The sequence below is a fragment of the Carassius auratus genome, chromosome 49 (genome assembly GCF_003368295.1).
Source record: "Carassius auratus strain Wakin chromosome 49, ASM336829v1, whole genome shotgun sequence".
Taxonomy (NCBI): Eukaryota; Metazoa; Chordata; class Actinopteri; order Cypriniformes; family Cyprinidae; genus Carassius; species Carassius auratus.
The window spans coordinates 10,307,806-10,325,618 of record NC_039291.1 but is presented as its reverse complement, the minus strand read 5'-3'; the positions used below and the strand labels follow the sequence as shown (position 1 = coordinate 10,325,618).

The following is a 17,813-nucleotide window of genomic DNA, read 5'->3' as shown; positions in this document are numbered from 1 at the left end:
ACCCTAGCAACCACTTACTATCACACTAGCAACCAATATAAAAATCTTAAAATCTCCCAGAACACCTTAGAAACCACATACCTACTCCCTTGAATTAGGAGAGCAAACGGAAACCCACTACTTAAATTTGTTGCAGATAATATAGCTGTTGTTGTTGTGATTATGTTCATGCACTGAGCAGCTTTTAATGTGTAAGAGCAGTCAGAAACAGGAAGCCACATTTCAGACAGTGAGTGAGACAAGCCACAAAAAACATGTTTCCTTTCACCTTCCGTTTATGTAAGCAGCACAATTTATAAAACACATCACCTTCCCCCACACCACCTTCCTCTCGCATTCGCCTGGGCACAAAACATCCTCTCTGTCATAACGGCAGTCCCATTCAGTGCTATGAGCTCGGCATCATTTCACATTGGTTTCCTTGATAGCACACGTACATCACAGAGATGTCTATTTGATGTCTGAAAATATATCTGCAAGAGGGTTTTTTTTTTTTTTTGCAGTGTTTGTTCCTCTGCAATATAGTTTCTTGTCGGATGTCAAACTGATGTTTAAAAGATATCTGTAAGATGTTTATGATTCACAATGTATCTAAAACTGACATTTAAAGACGTCTATCAGATGTTTACACAGCAGATGCTTTCCAGACTAAGCGATCTTTAACAGACATCTTGCAGATGTACTTGTGCTGTCTATTTTTCTATCTATTAATATATCCTATATAATATAACATATAGGTCACATATAATATAATATAGGCCTAGGTCCTATTCTTTGTGTCTGTCTGCCCGTCCATCTATTCCATTGTATAGATGTAGCCTATATCAATTCATCCATATGTTTGTCTTTCTATAAATATGTCTATCTATCTGTCTGTCTACAGTATCTTTCTATACATTGATCTATCTGTCTATCAGTTTATCTATCTTTATCTACAAATGAATGAAAGTGCTTTAATTAATAGTGCTCCATCTAGTGGTGAATGTGTGGAATTATTCATTCAGATTAATTGAATGGGGATATTAATTACACTGAAGGCATTTTGTGCTTGATGGGGGAACTCAAAATCTAAGTTATTCTGCCAGAACTGACAGTTTTTTTTTAGAGATTATGTAAAAATGCACACAAATGTGCCTTAAAGGAGTCTTGCGATTATACTCTGTGCCTTTTTAAAGCTTTTCCCACAACATCTTGTTTGTAAAAATCCATGTATCCCCAGAGTGGATCCCTGTCAAGCATTCAGCCAGTGTGAAGTCTCCCTTGCGCAACAGCTTTCATCTTATCAGCACAGACTCTGCTATGTGTGCTACATTTCTCTCATTCCTCTTTGCTATTTGCCACAAGACGGCTTTGTTCCTCAGTGACTTTTGCCTGTAAAAACAGGCCATTTTTGCGTACTTGAAAACCTGATTGGGTTCTTGTGTATTAAAGCGCTATCTGTTGCAACAGCACTTTCAGTATTTGCACTGCCTGTGAGAAAATGTTTTGTGCTGACAGTGCAGTCAGCCCCATTGCATTGGTTTGTGCAATAGCCTGCGTTTATGGATAAGGTTCTTTGTATTTGTGTGGCTTAGCCTGATCACATTACATGCCTTCAAACCAGATTTGCTTCCATTCATCATTGTCGCTGTTGTTTAGATTTTCTCTGAAGATTTGAGGAAAAGGGCGATTATCTTTCTTCCCCTGTGTAATGGACAGTGGATTAGCTAATAGCATTAGCAGAACAATATGATTCACACTAGTGCACATATCATTAAACACATTGCTGGAATGACTGCGTCAGGCACGCGTATGTTCAGAGATATTTATTAGGAGTGAAACCCGTGGTTATGCAACCTGTGGATATTTTCATTTGTGGATTCCCGGTTAATCAGGCCTTTTACAATAAATGTGAAGTTCTTGACACAGCGTCATGTGGATGCGAATAACAAAATAAAAAAATACGTTTTCAAATCAATATATTTAAACACCTTGCCACATTTTAAACTTGTTAAAAAACAATCTGACTTTTTTATTGTAACAAAAAAGGCTTACAGGCACATGTGAGGATTTTAGAAACAATTTTCAGACGTGCATGAGCTTGAGCAGAAGACGACATGCTTTTGTAGTAATCCTGGCCTTGATCTCTCTTTCTCAATTCTTTTCAGTCAGACAGAAATGTCACTGTGTATGGACTTGTTTTCCACAAAAACAGAGACCTAAAGGCAAACCTGAGGCCAGTTATTATACCCTCCTAATAACAGAACATTTATACACTGACACTGCAGCTAATTTGACAGTGAAATGTAATATTTGTACGTGAGATTAAAGATTCCAAACTCACTCATCAGGTTTTATAGCTTCCTAATTGCACTGGTGAGTTTCTCCCATGTGACGCCGAATGAGGTGATACATGTACTATGTGAGAGGTAAGTCAAAGGTCAGGAGATTGTATCGGGGACTGTTGCTCAGCTGTAGCTCACAGACAACAGTCTGCAGGGAACGTGACAGCTGTACATATCCCAAAGAAACACATGAACACACCACACACTCCCACACAGACTACTGAGACAGTAAGACAGTGTTCACACATTCAGTCATTATCAGACACCCCCGAGACACACAGAAACACACACACACACACACACACACACAGTCAGCAGCAGAACAGACATGATGTTCCAATCAACCGTCTGAGCAGTGTATCAACACTCTTGATAATAGACAGACTGACAGACAGACAGAGCACATGGATAGATAAATAGACAGATACTACAGAGATAAATATATAGACAGACATATAAATGATAGACAAATTGATAGAAAACCACAGTTAAACAAATGGACAGACTGACAGATAGATACTGTAGAAAGATATATACAAAGCCAGATGATAGATAGATAGACAGAAATACATAATATTGAACTAATGGATAACCCAGTCATGTACAGATAGATAGACAGAAAGGTATTGTAAACAGATAAACAGACAGACAGATAGATCCACCTACAGATGACGCAGTAGTGTGAAAATCATGGTTTAATCATCTGTATAACATCAATTCACATGTTTCATAAACATCCCAACGATACATATTTTGTGCAAAAATGCAATTCATGGTGGGGAAAAAAGGGAGTGAAAAGACACGAGGAAAAGAAAACGTAAAGAGAACAGGAATCAGTTTCTGAACTACTATAAATGTGCAGATACACAGTCAACAGTGCAGACATGTGAGTGATTGACTAACAACTGTTAGAAGATACTTGCTTCATATTCAGAATGCAGAACACACATGCTGCAATCTCTACAGTGACATGGATATCCTGACAGGTTATTTAAACCGTAGCAGATGTAGTTGATTCAGTACTTCTAAATGGATTGTGATGATCAGTGGTTTCATTACTTCCAGAACGGTTTGTAAACTACATTAGAGCTACAGGCATAGCATGTTGTACAGTATACAGTTCATTCTTATCCAAAATGTACAGTATACTGTACAACATGCTGAATACTAGCATGTTATTCCTATAAAATCAACTTGGTTTCATAATAGAAAAGTGCTTTGGTGGATTTTAGTTCATACCTAGCATTAAGAAGACAGTAAACAAATAAGGCCACCAAAACATGGCAATTTGTACCATAGGAAAGCAACAATTAATGGACCATGTCCACTATCACAGACCAATAAAGTATCTCGAGATATATAGTACACAAGGAATGTATTCACTTCATATAGAGAAAAGAGACTAAAGTCACGCAGACATAGTTGGCACTTAAATGCAGAGAATAATACATATTCAGAGCATGTTACAGAGCACAAAACCTTGCAATAATCATGAACAAGAAAATAATATCCAATATCCAATCAAGTGTCAGAGGACACTAAAGACTTCACAAAAGCATCCATATCACCATTTTATAGGATTTATGAGAAAAGTTCATAAAAACTAGTATTAGTTGCATAGTGTTAGACTATATAAACAATCAAGCTTCAAACAGACAAAGCAAACCAGTCTGGTCTCCTTGACTCCAAGTGGGTAAACATCCCATGGCTGAAGCTCCTCCAGATCTCATTTTCTGGATCAGAAGTGTCTATTTTATTTGCGTGATGTGGGCAGGTTCTCTCACGTCCACACGTCCATGGGCACCATGGCTTCTTTTGATCCCATGGGTGGCAGAAGGTTCTGCTCGCTGAGGAACTGGAGAGGGAACTGGACAAGGAAGCCTCGAATCTTCTTCAGCTCCTCTTGAGCACGTGCAGGGTCCTCTTTCTCCAAACCAGGCTTAGAGAGAAAGCCATCCAACTCCAAAATTGACCGAACATCACTGGATGGCAAGCAGCGGAACACCTGGAGGAGATGGAGAAGTTTCAGTTAGGCTTCAGCTTATGCATTTAATTATGAACCGTAGACAGACAGAGAGAAGTTGTGTGTGAAAAGGTTAAGCCGACCTTCTGGTAGATGGTTGCATTGCGGGCAGCGGTGGTCATCCACACCTCCTTGTAAAACTGGTCACTGATAGGGTCCGTCACATCAATGCTGTCATCAGTGTTGGCGCCAAGAATCATCCTTTTGATTTCAAAGGAAACAGAAGACGTCTTTGAACCTTATTTGGATGTTTCTAAAAATGCTAAAATGCAAGAAACAGACTTGAATGAGTCCTGAACCTGAAACACTCCAGCCGCAGACTCAATCCAAAACGCCCCGCCTGATACTCCTGACCGTCCATCACTGACGTCACAGTGTGAATATCCTCATAAATGACAGCCACCTCACTGTCTCTCTTACCCAGCATGCTCCGGTCATTAATATTTGCAGATCCTGTTAGATGCATAATACATTTTTTGATTATTATGAAGAAAGTACTGAAAATGCATTAAAGATTTATATTAGAGACATTTGGACTACAATACTACATCTTAACGGCAGGAGGAGGCATTTAATCTCTGTCATTCTGTGATATAAACAGTTTACTTCACATCACCACAAATTATGACAGCAGTTTGCCACAATTTCTATTAGCAAGTGTACAGAGGATACCACGGTCATTATGCATTTTGCCTTTCTGCGAATATCTATTTTTACTCACCAATGATGACAGTGTTGTCGTCTGCAATAAGCATCTTGCTGTGCACATATATAAGTTCAGTCACCAGCCTTCCCTCCAGCTCAGCGTGGGTCCTCAGACCCCCAAGTGAGATGTAATTCATCCACTGATCACCCACTGCAGAGACAGATACAGAGACAGCAAATGGATTTGGTTTTTTTCTACATTAATTTTCCGTTTTCATTTGACGTTTACAAGGAATAGTTCAGCCAAAAATAAACATTGTGTCATTTACCCTAAATAACTTATTCACCCGTGGAACACATAAAAATATTTTGTGTGTGTGCGTGCGTGCATATATATATATAAGTTTAACTTGCACTAAAATAATACAACTAAAAATGAAAGTGAAAAACTACCATTTATAAAAAAAAGGAAAGTAACTAAATTTCTAAAATGAGAAAACTATTCAGCAATCATAAATTGTATTTTTTTCTATATACTTATAATTGAGACATTTTTATTTATTTTGGTTAAAACAATCCCATAAAATTATATTTAACTTTTGTACATTTTTCAAACTATTTCACAACTGACATTGTTACTGAACAGAATCAACACTGTACTGAACTAAGCTGAACAATGAAAACTATTCTTCTTCCGTAGAGCTGCTTTACAGCTAAAACTAAAAATGTTCTTTTGGACTATTATCCACCATAGATGTTGCTCGATAAAAACACCTACACATTTCATACTTCACCAGGTCTTTCACAACTAAAGGACTGTAACTTAGTCTTTTGCTATGAATTAAGAACCACAAGAGGGCACTGTTGTGTTTTAATGCACTTAAGGCTTCTGCAAGATCTAGTGTTATTAAAGCTACATTAAGAAATGTAAGACACTTCATGGGTTATTACAGTTTTCGCTTATATAAGCTACAACTAAAGCAAACGTGTTTGAGCATATAAGACACAATGATCTATTATTGTCCATTACGGTGTAGTTCTTGGAACAGGATACCTAAAGTCTTTATAGGTGAAAGGTTAGCACTTCAGGAAATACTTGTTTTCTTGCTCTTGTCTGTTTGAGCCTCTCCTTTGACACCGAAACCCATCAAATAAAAACAACAGAGCCATTCATTTTTCAAAAACGGTGGATACAGAAAACCATATAGGTCTCGAAGTGCCTGTACAGGATGGGTCAACCACAGAACCTTCACAGAAACCTCAAGGAAGAACATCTGGTTAATGTATGAGCCAGATCTTCTGAAGAATGACGGATAAACCCTTCACAGATTAAACATTTATGGGTATTTATTTACATCTCTCTCTACTCACTTTCTTTCTTCAGCTGAGAGATAATGGAGCAGTCTCCCCTAATCATGGTCCTGCACAAACATGAGAATATATTTAAAAAAAGGGCACAATTAAATTTTTTTTTTAATAAATTCATTTAATTAAACACTTCCTTTTTATGTGATACATAACTATTTACTGCCAGCTAGAATATTATTTTCAATTTTATAGATAAACGTAAGGAATGTGCTGTCTTCGATACAAGAAAAGCTCTTACCACAAAAAATAAATAAATAAATTTCTTGTCACTTTATATCAATTTATTCAACCTATACAGAATGAAGTATTGTAGTACAGGTGCATCTCAAATTAGAATGTCGTGGAAAAGTTCATTTATTTCAGTAATTCAATTCAAATTGTGAAACACATGTATTAAATAAATTCAGTGCACACAGACTGAAGTAGTTTAAGTCTTTGGTTCTTTTAATGGTGATGATTTTGGCTCACATTTAGCAAAAACCCAACAACCCAACCTTAAATTAGAATATGGTGATACACCAATCAGCTAATCAACTCAAAACACCTGCAAAGGTTTCCTGAGACTTCAAAATGGTCCCTCAGTTTGGTTCACTAGGCTACACAATCATGGGGAAGACTACTGATCTGACAGTTGTCCAGAAGACAATCATTGACACCCTTCACAAGGAGGACAAGCCACAAACATTCACTGCCAACGTAGCTGGCTGTTCACAGAGTGCTGTATCCAAGCATCTTAACAGAAAGTTGAGTGGAAGGAAAAAGTGTGTAAGAAAAAGATGCACAACCAACCGAGAGAACCGCAGCCTTATGAGGATTGTCAAGCAAAATCGATTCAAGAATTCTTCACAAGGAATGGACCAAGTATTGAGTACATGTACAGTAAATGAACATACTTTCCAGATGGCCAACAGTTCAATAAAAAAATAAAATAAATTGTATTGGTCTTATAAAAAAATTGTAATTTGTTGAGAGTGAATTGGTGGGTTTTTGTTAAATGTGAGCCAAAATCATCACAATAAAAGTACCAAAGACTTAAACCACATTAATACATGAGTTTCACAATTTGAGCTGAATTACTGAAATGAACTTTTCCACGACATTCTAATTTATTGAAATGCACCTGTATAGATACACTAAGGAAATGTTCTTTCTACACGATACTCCGATCTTAATATTTAGCGTTACCTGTAATTGAAATGCATGACTGCCTGTATGGCACTGCCTCCTCCAGTGTTGATGTCCCCCTCGAACCCAGGAAGCAGTGGTGTCACCACATACACACGGTACTTTTTACCATCCCTGTGAACCAGAAAGAAAGGACATGAGATCACTTGCTATGTTTAGAGTAAAAGATTTAAATATGAAAGACAGTTTAAGTATGGCGTTACACAGTCTATCTATTCATGGCTGGCTATGGATCCACCAATAAAGAACACCTTTTTGTATTTAGACAAACAATTTTCCACATGCCTTAATGATTTACAAGTGTTTCATTTAAGAAGATTTTGATGCTTATTAAACACAGCTCACCGATATGCTTTTATGATCCTCTTGGCAATGGCATCTCCGATTTTATTGTGAACGACTCTGTTGTCCGCACAGCTTATGAAAAACTGGTTCTGAAAGAGGAAACACACATTTACTCACTGAAAGGCTAATATAAGACATCCATTATATGCTAAAGCCACAATCTCTGTGGTTAGCAACAAATACCTCAACAGTGAGGCTATAAAATGAACACATTTAGAGAACTGAGTATATGTATTTTGTGCCACAAACCTCTATGTAAATATAGTGTTTGCTGTTTTCAATTACGTTGACGTAAGCCGTATGAATCGACTCCTCGTGGTATTTTATTCCTGCTGACCAGTCCGAGGCAGATCGCAACAGCTAATTAAAGAGAGAATTAGCATTATGAACACTGTATGTGGTATTTGTCTGTAGAAGATTTGAATGGAATATTGATTTTTACATAAATATTGTACCTGGACATTAGTCTGGGTGCAGCCAGGGACCAGATACTTGATCTCATTCGCAGTAGTGTGAGATTTAGGAAGGAGGTATGGGTACGACAAGGACCTGTATTTGGGCTTCATGATCTGAAACAAGGTGGCAATCCAAATACAAACATAAATTGAAAGCCATGTTTATGATTTTAGTCATCAGCACAGACGCTGACAAGAAATACTTTTAAGAAATTGAAATGTCTTGTGGCGTGAAATGTTATGCATTAGCCAAAACAATTCAAACTAATTCCATTTTAACTATGCATGCAGGTTTTACCAAATATATAAAAAAGGACTGTGGAATATTTGTACATTTAAAAGTAAATTTCTTACACCTCAAAACTAATGGAAATACATAGGCAAAAATGGTGAAAAAATGCTGACCAGTTAAAAACATTATAGATCAGTAATATTATGTCAACTATCCACAATAAAGAAAACTAAAATATTGAGAGATAGAATGAAGACATTTTGCGCTAAATGATGCCAATGCTAGATTTCTCACCTTTGTGAAATTCCAGCGCTGAATGAAGTGCCGTGCAACATCTCTGGCTGCTTTCCCATGAACCACCGATGCGATGTCATGCCAAGGCATTCTGGGAGTTGTGTGCCTGTCGATGAAATCTGCATAAAGAGTATAATACAGAAAATAATTCATTTAAATTTAACTAATTTGAATTGAAAAAAACACTTTTTAAACAACTTTACATTTACGGTTTAATTTAAAAGCATGTTAAAATGCAAACATTTTACATTTTGAATATTGTTGCAAACATGTATAATATGAATATCGTATGGATAACACATTTATGTATTGCATTGTATTTATATAAACAAAAAAATATTTTAAAACCAATAAACACTTATTTATAAAAAAATCCAATAATTCACCATCAAAAGGTTTATCCAACTGGATCCAGTCCTTATGAACAAAGTTGCAGTAATCTTTGCCATGCCAGAACCGCGTGTTCCCCATCAGACCAATCACATCTGCTTGCAGTTCCTGTGCTGTTTCAGTCTCTAATAAGAGTGACACAGAGAGAGAGAGAAAAAAAGGATTTATTCAGCAAATAAATCACAAAAATCATTTATATATATTATATAATATATATTAAACATACATCAACCCAAACTCAACCCAAGCTTTTTCAACTTCCAACAACTTCTGGAAACAATCCATGCTTTCACACTGTTGAGCTATCAACATCAGTCCAAACTAACATGCTTGGAATGTGCAAGCTTCGGATATTCTGCCTCTTAGACAGATCGTATTTTTGCAGACTCCTCCAGATGAGTGTTGAAACACAGCAAACCACACAGTGCTTGGACTCTGAGCACTTCAAATAGTTGCCCTTCGACTCATAAAATAGCGCTTTACAACAAAACCATTCAGGATCAGAATTACGGGCAACCTCTGACAGAGTCCAAAGCTGAAACGTCTCACCCAAGCCTGCTTCTTACTCACCACTTGGGCACAAGCAGGAGGGCATGGAAACCCTCAGCTCAATCCATTTAAGAGGGATCAAATTTTGGTGACTGCAAATACTGTTAGAATAACCTAAAGAAAATGGGCATCTTTATAACCAAATCAACCCTCTTAAAAAGCGTGTTATGGAAAACGTGAGTGAAAAAGAGTTTTTGAACATGAATATAGATTCTAGACTAAAACATTCATGAGCATATTTTCTAACAACACATTTTGATATCACATGCAGTCCTCATCTTAAACTCAGAACTGTTTCACAAGCCTCAATTAAAATGTTAATGATTCATGTTTTTCTGCACTTATGGTAAACACTGTAAATCATTGCATAAGCCGGTCAGTCATATGAAAGAGCTGTCAGTGAGCATTAGAAAAATCAGCCGTGCAGTGTGATAACAGCTGAATGTGGGAGTTTAGATCAGTAACGTGTCACTAGTCTGCATTCGCCAGCGCTCCAGAAACGGAGGCGTACTCGTACTCACTTTCTTCAGAGCTCTCGGTGCTGCTCACGCTGTCTGCAGGCGCCAGCCCGTGTTTTTGCAGGTGCCTGCGGATGCTGAATCGGGTCCTCCTGGTCTTCCCCCGTCCTTTTAGTTTCGGCTGGTCCGCTGTGTCAACAGGCACATTTTTGCCATTAGTTTGCACAATGCTGGGCGCGTTTGACTGCGAGGCCATAGCAGCAGAGCCTTCAGAAGCTTTCTGTGACACATAGTAGGACATCAAGTAAGTACTTCCTTTATTCAATTGTGAACTCATAAATCACAAGTAATTTAAGATTGAATGTCTAAAATGAACAGGGCATTCAGAATGGAATGTTATTGTTAATTAAAACTAATTAAAGCAACTACACATATACATACATATACACATATATACACATACACACACATACATATATATATATATATATATGTGTGTATGTGTGTGTGTGTGTGTGTGTGTGTGTGTGTGTATATGTGTGTGTATATATATATATATATATATATATATATATATATATATATATATATATATATATATATATATATATATATATATATATATATATATATATATATATATATATATATGTATATGAAATATTAAAATTAAAGTCAATTTAAAATATTAATAGGTATATAATAGCATATAAATATATAAATAACATTGCCAGTATGTCATAAAATCAAAATACGAGATGTCCCAAACCTCTGCAGACATAGGAAGAGTTCTGGTAACACTTCCAATGTCGGTCAGCCGATGCTCCTTATCATCCCAGCGCCCGTACGCCAGATCAATGCCTCCCACGAAAGCCACCGATTGATCAATGACTACAATCTTCTCATGATGCGCCCACAGGTACACGGAAGAGGAGACATGATCAGGATGCCTCATTACCTGAGAAAAGAAGTTTGTTAGAAGTCTTCACTTCAAAAAAGAAACATTTTGCAAAAAAAAAACCAAAAACCAAAAAAACTGTCATAGCTAGGAAATAAAGTCAGAAAGTCCTTATGCAATTCCGTCAGATTTAGTTTTTTTTTTTTTTAGAGTTTGCAACAGGTGTATCCTTATGAGTCAGTCTAATGAATTAATTACACCATTTTGATTTCACTCGCTTTGAATCTTTTTGAATAGAAGTACAATGTAAAAAACATAAAAACACAATAGGTTCACAGTATCGAATGATTAATCTAAATGCAAGTACATGGTAGTTAAAGGGATAGTTCACCCAAAAATCTAAATTATGTCATTAATAACTCACCCTCATGTCGTTCCAAACCTGTGACAACTCCATTAATCTTCGGAACACAGTTTAAGATTTTTTAGATTTAGTCCGAGAGCTCTCAGTCCCTCCATTGAAGCCGTGTGTACGGTATACTGTCCCTGTCCAGAAAGGTAATAAAACAATCATCAACGTAGTCCATGTGACATCAGAGGGGCAGTTAGAATTTTTTGAAGCATCGAAAATATATTTGGGTCCAAAAATAGCAAAAACTGTGACTTTATTCAGCATTGTCTTCTCTATGGAGTTAGAATTGTGTCTTTATTACATGCGAGAAAATAAAAGATCTGAGAGAAAAAAAAAAGTTTGAGAGAAAAAGTTATCACACTGATAGCAAAAAAACATTTCATGAGAGAAAAAAGAATATTTGAGAGAAAAAGTTTTCATGCCAATAGCAAAAAATAATAATATTTGAGACTAAAAAAAGTTTTGAGAGAAAGTATTTTCTCATAGAACATAAAAAAATATACATTTGAAATTTTTAAAATTATTTCTGAGAAAAAAAATCTCTCTCAAAATACTTTGAAAACAACTCTCAAATATATATTTTTTGCTATCAGTGTGAAAATATTTTCTCTAAAAAAAAAAGTGTTTCTCTCGAAACGCTTTTCTTTGCTCTTGATGCAATTTCTTGCTCTCGTGTCAGGATTTTGCTTTCACTGTGAGAATTGTGTCATGGGCGGGGCCACGTTCCTATTGGCCAGTCGGGTGAGCATCGTCTTGTCTTGGGAGTCGAACTGAATCATTACACCACTGTTCGGTTCACCTGCATAGATGCCGCCTCTGCCTTATGGCTAGTTGAGTTGAGCACGGACACTCCAATGTTTGGGTAAGATGATGACACACAGCTGGCTGAGCAAGTTCAGTATCCCTGAAGATTAAACATTAAAAAATAGCACTCATATTCATGAATTTATGTGTATTATATTATTTGCTTGCTAATCGCCAGTGCTTTAAGTGGCCCAAAAGAGGTGCCGGAACTCTATTATAGCATATATATATGTTTTTTTTATGACTCCCCTCATCCCCATTGTAAAAAGAAAAAAAAACATAAAAAACAATGACAGTTGTAACAGTGCATAAATCAGATCTTAACTCTAATGAGCTTAAACTTATTTTTGTACACAGTGCCCGAACTGTCAATCACTCCTGTACGCGTGCGTCACTGACTGTCCTCATCGCAGCTGCAGCTGCAGCAACTTGCGCTCTCTTCATCAAGCTTTAAAACAAAAAGGGGAAAAACGGTCGTATTGTCTTTGTGCATATGGATTAATTAGATAAATAAATAAATCAATTCGTGCCTAGCCGCCTACGGTATTTTTGTTTAGAACTTAAAGAAAAGATGCTGCAGCCAATGAGCAGCCGGCGGGGGCTGGTTGCAGGACGACTCAACCTCCGCAGACAGTTTTTATTGTTTATCAGACAATAACTACTCAAGATTTTGCTTTAGTATCATTTTCGGGACAATTAGGGCCAGATTCGGGATTCTGGACAACAGTTTAGATTTCGGGACTGTCCCGAATTTTTCGGGATGTCTGGTCACCCTTCCTGAAAGAGCTGCTGCATTACTTCATTAGCTTGCGTCTGACCTGCAACGATATCACACAGACTTGTTAAATATTCAGTCAGTGAGTAATCTGATTCTGACTGTTCTGCTCTTATAATAATCAGAGTCTGAAGCCAGGAGAGCATTGATATTGTTCACTGTCTTTGAGTATCATGGAACTGAGTGATCGCGTATCACACATTTTCTCCGGCCACGTTGAGAAGTAATTGACAGCGGGAGAAGCGATGCAATCGCATGTGCTTTTCACTAGTGAAACTCAAGGGTTTGTGGGTAAATGTAGTCTCTGCTCTCGGTGAGACGAAATATGAAGCTTGCATTGTGAAGGGCGCTCTGAAAAGCGGCAGCGCAGGCAAAAGATTAAAACCTTTATTAAAACAAATGTCCAAATGAGCGTACCGGTACGCTACAAGCACATTCTGGGCGCACGGAGAGGTGGTGGTACGCTCAAGAGCTATATTTACTATATACTATATTTACTTACTGTATATTTAGCTATATACAACTCAACGTGGCCGGAGAAAATGTGTGATACGCGAACACTCAGTTCTATGATACTCAAAGACAGTGAACAACATCAATGCTCTCCTGGCTTCAGACTCTGATTATTATAAGAGCAGAACAGTCAGAATCAGATTACTCACTGACTGAATATTTACCAAGTCTGTGTGATATCTTTGCAGGTCAGACGCAAGCTAATGAAGTAATGCAGCAGCTCTTTCAGGAAGGGTGACCAGACATCCCGAAAAATTCGGGACAGTCCCGAAATCTAAACTGTTGTCCAGAATCCTGAATCTGGCCCTAATTGTCCCGAAAATGATACTAAAGCAAAATCTTGAGTAGTTATTGTCTGATAAACAATAAAAACTGTCTGCGGAGGTTGAGTCGTCCTGCAACCAGCCCCCGCCGGCTGCTCATTGGCTGCAGCATCTTTTCTTTAAGTTCTAAACAAAAATACCGTAGGCGGCTAGGCACGAATTGATTTATTTATTTATCTAATTAATCCATATGCACAAAGACAATATGACCGTTTTTCCCCTTTTTGTTTTAAAGCTTGATGAAGAGAGCGCAAGTTGCTGCAGCTGCAGCTGCGATGAGGACAGTCAGTGACGCACGCGTACAGGAGTGATTGACAGTTCGGGCACTGTGTACAAAAATAAGTTTAAGCTCATTAGAGTTAAGATCTGATTTATGCACTGTTACAACTGTCATTGTTTTTTATGTTTTTTTTCTTTTTACAGTGGGGATGAGGGGAGTCATAAAAAAAACATATATATAGAGTACCGGCACCTCTTTTGGGCCACTTAAAGCACTGGCGATTAGCAAGCAAATAATATAATACACATAAATTCATGAATATGAGTGCTATTTTTTAATGTTTAATCTTCAGGGATACTGAACTTGCTCAGCCAGCTGTGTGTCATCATCTTACCCAAACATTGGAGTGTCCGTGCTCAACTCAACTAGCCATAAGGCAGAGGCGGCATCTATGCAGGTGAACCGAACAGTGGTGTAATGATTCAGTTCGACTCCCAAGACAAGACGATGCTCACCCGACTGGCCAATAGGAACGTGGCCCCGCCCATGACACAATTCTCACAGTGAAAGCAAAATCCTGACACGAGAGCAAGAAATTGCATCAAGAGCAAAGAAAAGCGTTTCGAGAGAAACACTTTTTTTTTTAGAGAAAATATTTTCACACTGATAGCAAAAAATATATATTTGAGAGTTGTTTTCAAAGTATTTTGAGAGAGATTTTTTTTCTCAGAAATAATTTTAAAAAATTCAAATGTATATTTTTTTATGTTCTATGAGAAAATACTTTCTTTCAAAACTTTTTTTTAGTCTCAAATATTATTATTTTTTGCTATTGGCATGAAAACTTTTTCTCTCAAATATTCTTTTTTCTCTCATGAAATGTTTTTTTGCTATCAGTGTGATAACTTTTTCTCTCAAACTTTTTTTTTCTCTCAGATCTTTTATTTTCTCGCATGTAATAAAGACACAATTCTAACTCCATACTTCTCTTCCGTGTCTGTTGTGAGAGAGTTCAAAATAAAGCAATTTGTGATGTCCGGTTCGCGAATGAATCATTCGATGTAACCGGATCTTTTTGAACCAGTTCACCAAATCAAACTGAATAGTTTTAAACGGTTCGCGTCTCTAATACGCATTAATCCACAAATTACTTAAGCTGATAACTTTTTTAATGTGGCTGACACTTCCTCTGAGTTACAACAAACCAATATCGCGGAGTAATTCATTTACTCAAACGGTACACTGACTGAACTGCTGTGAAGAGAGAACGGATGATGAACACCGAGCCGAGCCAGATAATGAATAAAAGACTGACTCGTTCACGACACGGAAGAGAAGACAATGCTGAATAAAGTCGTTTTTGCTATTTTTGGACCAAAATTAATTTTCGATGCTTCAAAAAATTCTAACTGACCCTCTGATGTCACATGGACTACTTTGATGATGTTTTCCTTACCTTTCTGGACATGGACAGTATACAGTACACACAGCTTCAATGGAGGGACTGAGAGCTCTCGGACTAAATCTAAAGTATCTTAAACTGTGTTCCGAAGATGAACAGAGGTCTCATGGGTTTGGAACGACATGACAGTTATTTTTGACATAATTTAGATTTTTGGGTGAACTATCCTTTTAAGGGCCCTCAATATAAAGTGGGCCCATTAATGGTATTCTTAAAAATATCTAAATATTTTACAAATATATTATTGGCATTATAAGGTCCACCTGTACTTTTTTCACACACACACAAAAATCTGCAATTTGTCAACTAAAAAAAATGCTCCTATAGGTTTCATTTTAATATCCAATGGCTTTGTAGTCATTAATTACCTGTTGGTAATTTAATTTAATAAAAAAAAATGATTACCTGTTGGTAACCAAACAGCTGTAGCTTCATGAGGGCTAATTCATGAACTGACTATTACCATCTCACCTTGATATTTGGGTGAAGTTGTTGTAGTGTCCGTTTGCTGTATTCGCTGTTTATGCCAAGAGCCAATTCCACCTCCTTGTACAACATCACAAAGATCCGCACACCTTTTTGCTGCAAGAACAAACAGTTCTTGATAATCAGTACAGCAAATCCGCCAGTCAATATTAATATATTACTAAGAAAACAGAAAACACCCTGAAGTGTAAATTATTACGTGAGAACAGTCAATGGGAAGGTTTTATTGCTGGTGCAGTAAAGCCACAGATGGATAGCAGTTTCATCACAGCTATCGGTTGGATTAACTCACCGCTCGCCGTCTCAGAATGGAATCGAGTCTCCAGTGGTTTCCCTCAACGACAGGCCTCTTGAGGAAGATCTCAGGGCTCAGCCTGCCGTGACACACAGAGGAGACCTCATCAGCAGGGGAAGCATTTGTTAAATCAAATATGCATCAACGTCTAGTCTCACTGTCACCTACATAAATTAAAACGTATTAAGCTAGGGGAAAAGTGCACACACACACACTCGAATCTCACACTTGCAGGATGTCTGGTGCGATGACTGAGTGATGCTGTAACACAGCACCAGGCATCTGTCTCATAAAGGTAACAGATCCGTTTGGCCATTGCTCCCAGCTGGAGGTGCCCTCTGAGAGGGTGCATACAAAGAATACAACTATCTTTCTCTGTTTTTTACTACCTTTCTATGGACTTTTCTCTCATCTCATGGCCTAATTGTTATGACAGGACAAAGCAATAAGCAATACATCTCTTCCACCCCAGTTCTCACACCTTCCATAACTTCTTCAGTCATATAGGGCTACTGGATAAGAATATTTTTTTAATTTAAATTAATAAAAGGTTCTAATAAAAAATAAAGAAAAATGCAAAAACACAGGAAGTCTTAGTCCTGGTAACACTTCCTATTCTAATATTAATATTAATATTAATTATATTATATTATATTATATATATATATATGAAATAATTTAATGAATCCAACTTAAGTAAATACTTTTTTTTTTTTTTTTTTTTTTAATTAATTAAAAAAAACAAAAACATCAATAATAAATTATTAATACATAAACTTTTCTATAATTTTCCAATGACTTTAAGATGTAATTCTGTTCAATTACCTTTTCCATTGCTGGAAATCATAATATACAATTTTTAAATGGACCTCCACAACATGTTACAATGATCATGTACATTTTTAGATTGTGCTCCATGTGTATATTAAACATCAAATACACTTGATTGTCTTATATGGTCTCTTTTGTTTTCTTTTTCCAAGAAACCCTTTAGGAAATGAACTCAATATCCTGAACGAAGCAAGGTTATTGATTTTCTCAGAATCCAGGGGAAGATTTATTGTGGATAAATGCAGTTAATCTGATCGGTGCATAACTTCTAAAATAAATCAATAGTACCCAAAGGAAATCTGAATGAGGTTTTATCTCAACATACCACCAGTCGGTGATAAAGATCTCTTCCTCCGCCTCCTCTAGCGCATTCGCCACGTCCTCCATGTACTGCTTCCCATTCACATACCTGAACACACACTCAGTCAGTCAAATCAATGGGTAAGGCTGATAGTGTCAAGAGCACGCTCTCGCTGTTTTTCAAACTTAATTACATCATTTTCATTATTCAGAGAACAAGCATGCT

The 17,813-nt window shown here is 37.0% G+C and overlaps 1 protein-coding gene across 2 annotated transcripts in view; it reads right to left on the bottom strand.

Annotated features, from left to right (window-relative positions):
• Nucleotides 1-3,001: 3,001 nt before the first annotated feature.
• Nucleotides 3,002-17,813, bottom strand: part of LOC113066158 (phospholipase D1-like) — a 29,384-nt gene continuing 14,572 nt past the window's right edge. For both annotated transcript variants that reach the window (XM_026237864.1, XM_026237865.1), the window contains exons 11-26: nucleotides 17,613-17,696; nucleotides 16,454-16,535; nucleotides 16,147-16,257; nucleotides 11,038-11,226; nucleotides 10,332-10,548; nucleotides 9,258-9,386; nucleotides 8,872-8,990; nucleotides 8,346-8,459; nucleotides 8,140-8,250; nucleotides 7,891-7,979; nucleotides 7,546-7,659; nucleotides 6,364-6,413; nucleotides 5,069-5,203; nucleotides 4,647-4,800; nucleotides 4,431-4,548; nucleotides 3,002-4,329 (exon numbers count right to left, since the gene is read on the bottom strand). In XM_026237864.1, coding sequence (XP_026093649.1) covers nucleotides 4,105-4,329; nucleotides 4,431-4,548; nucleotides 4,647-4,800; nucleotides 5,069-5,203; nucleotides 6,364-6,413; nucleotides 7,546-7,659; nucleotides 7,891-7,979; nucleotides 8,140-8,250; nucleotides 8,346-8,459; nucleotides 8,872-8,990; nucleotides 9,258-9,386; nucleotides 10,332-10,548; nucleotides 11,038-11,226; nucleotides 16,147-16,257; nucleotides 16,454-16,535; nucleotides 17,613-17,696 — 2,041 coding nt within the window. In that variant the 3' untranslated portion in view covers nucleotides 3,002-4,104. The remainder of the gene's footprint in view (nucleotides 4,330-4,430; nucleotides 4,549-4,646; nucleotides 4,801-5,068; nucleotides 5,204-6,363; nucleotides 6,414-7,545; nucleotides 7,660-7,890; nucleotides 7,980-8,139; nucleotides 8,251-8,345; nucleotides 8,460-8,871; nucleotides 8,991-9,257; nucleotides 9,387-10,331; nucleotides 10,549-11,037; nucleotides 11,227-16,146; nucleotides 16,258-16,453; nucleotides 16,536-17,612; nucleotides 17,697-17,813) is intronic.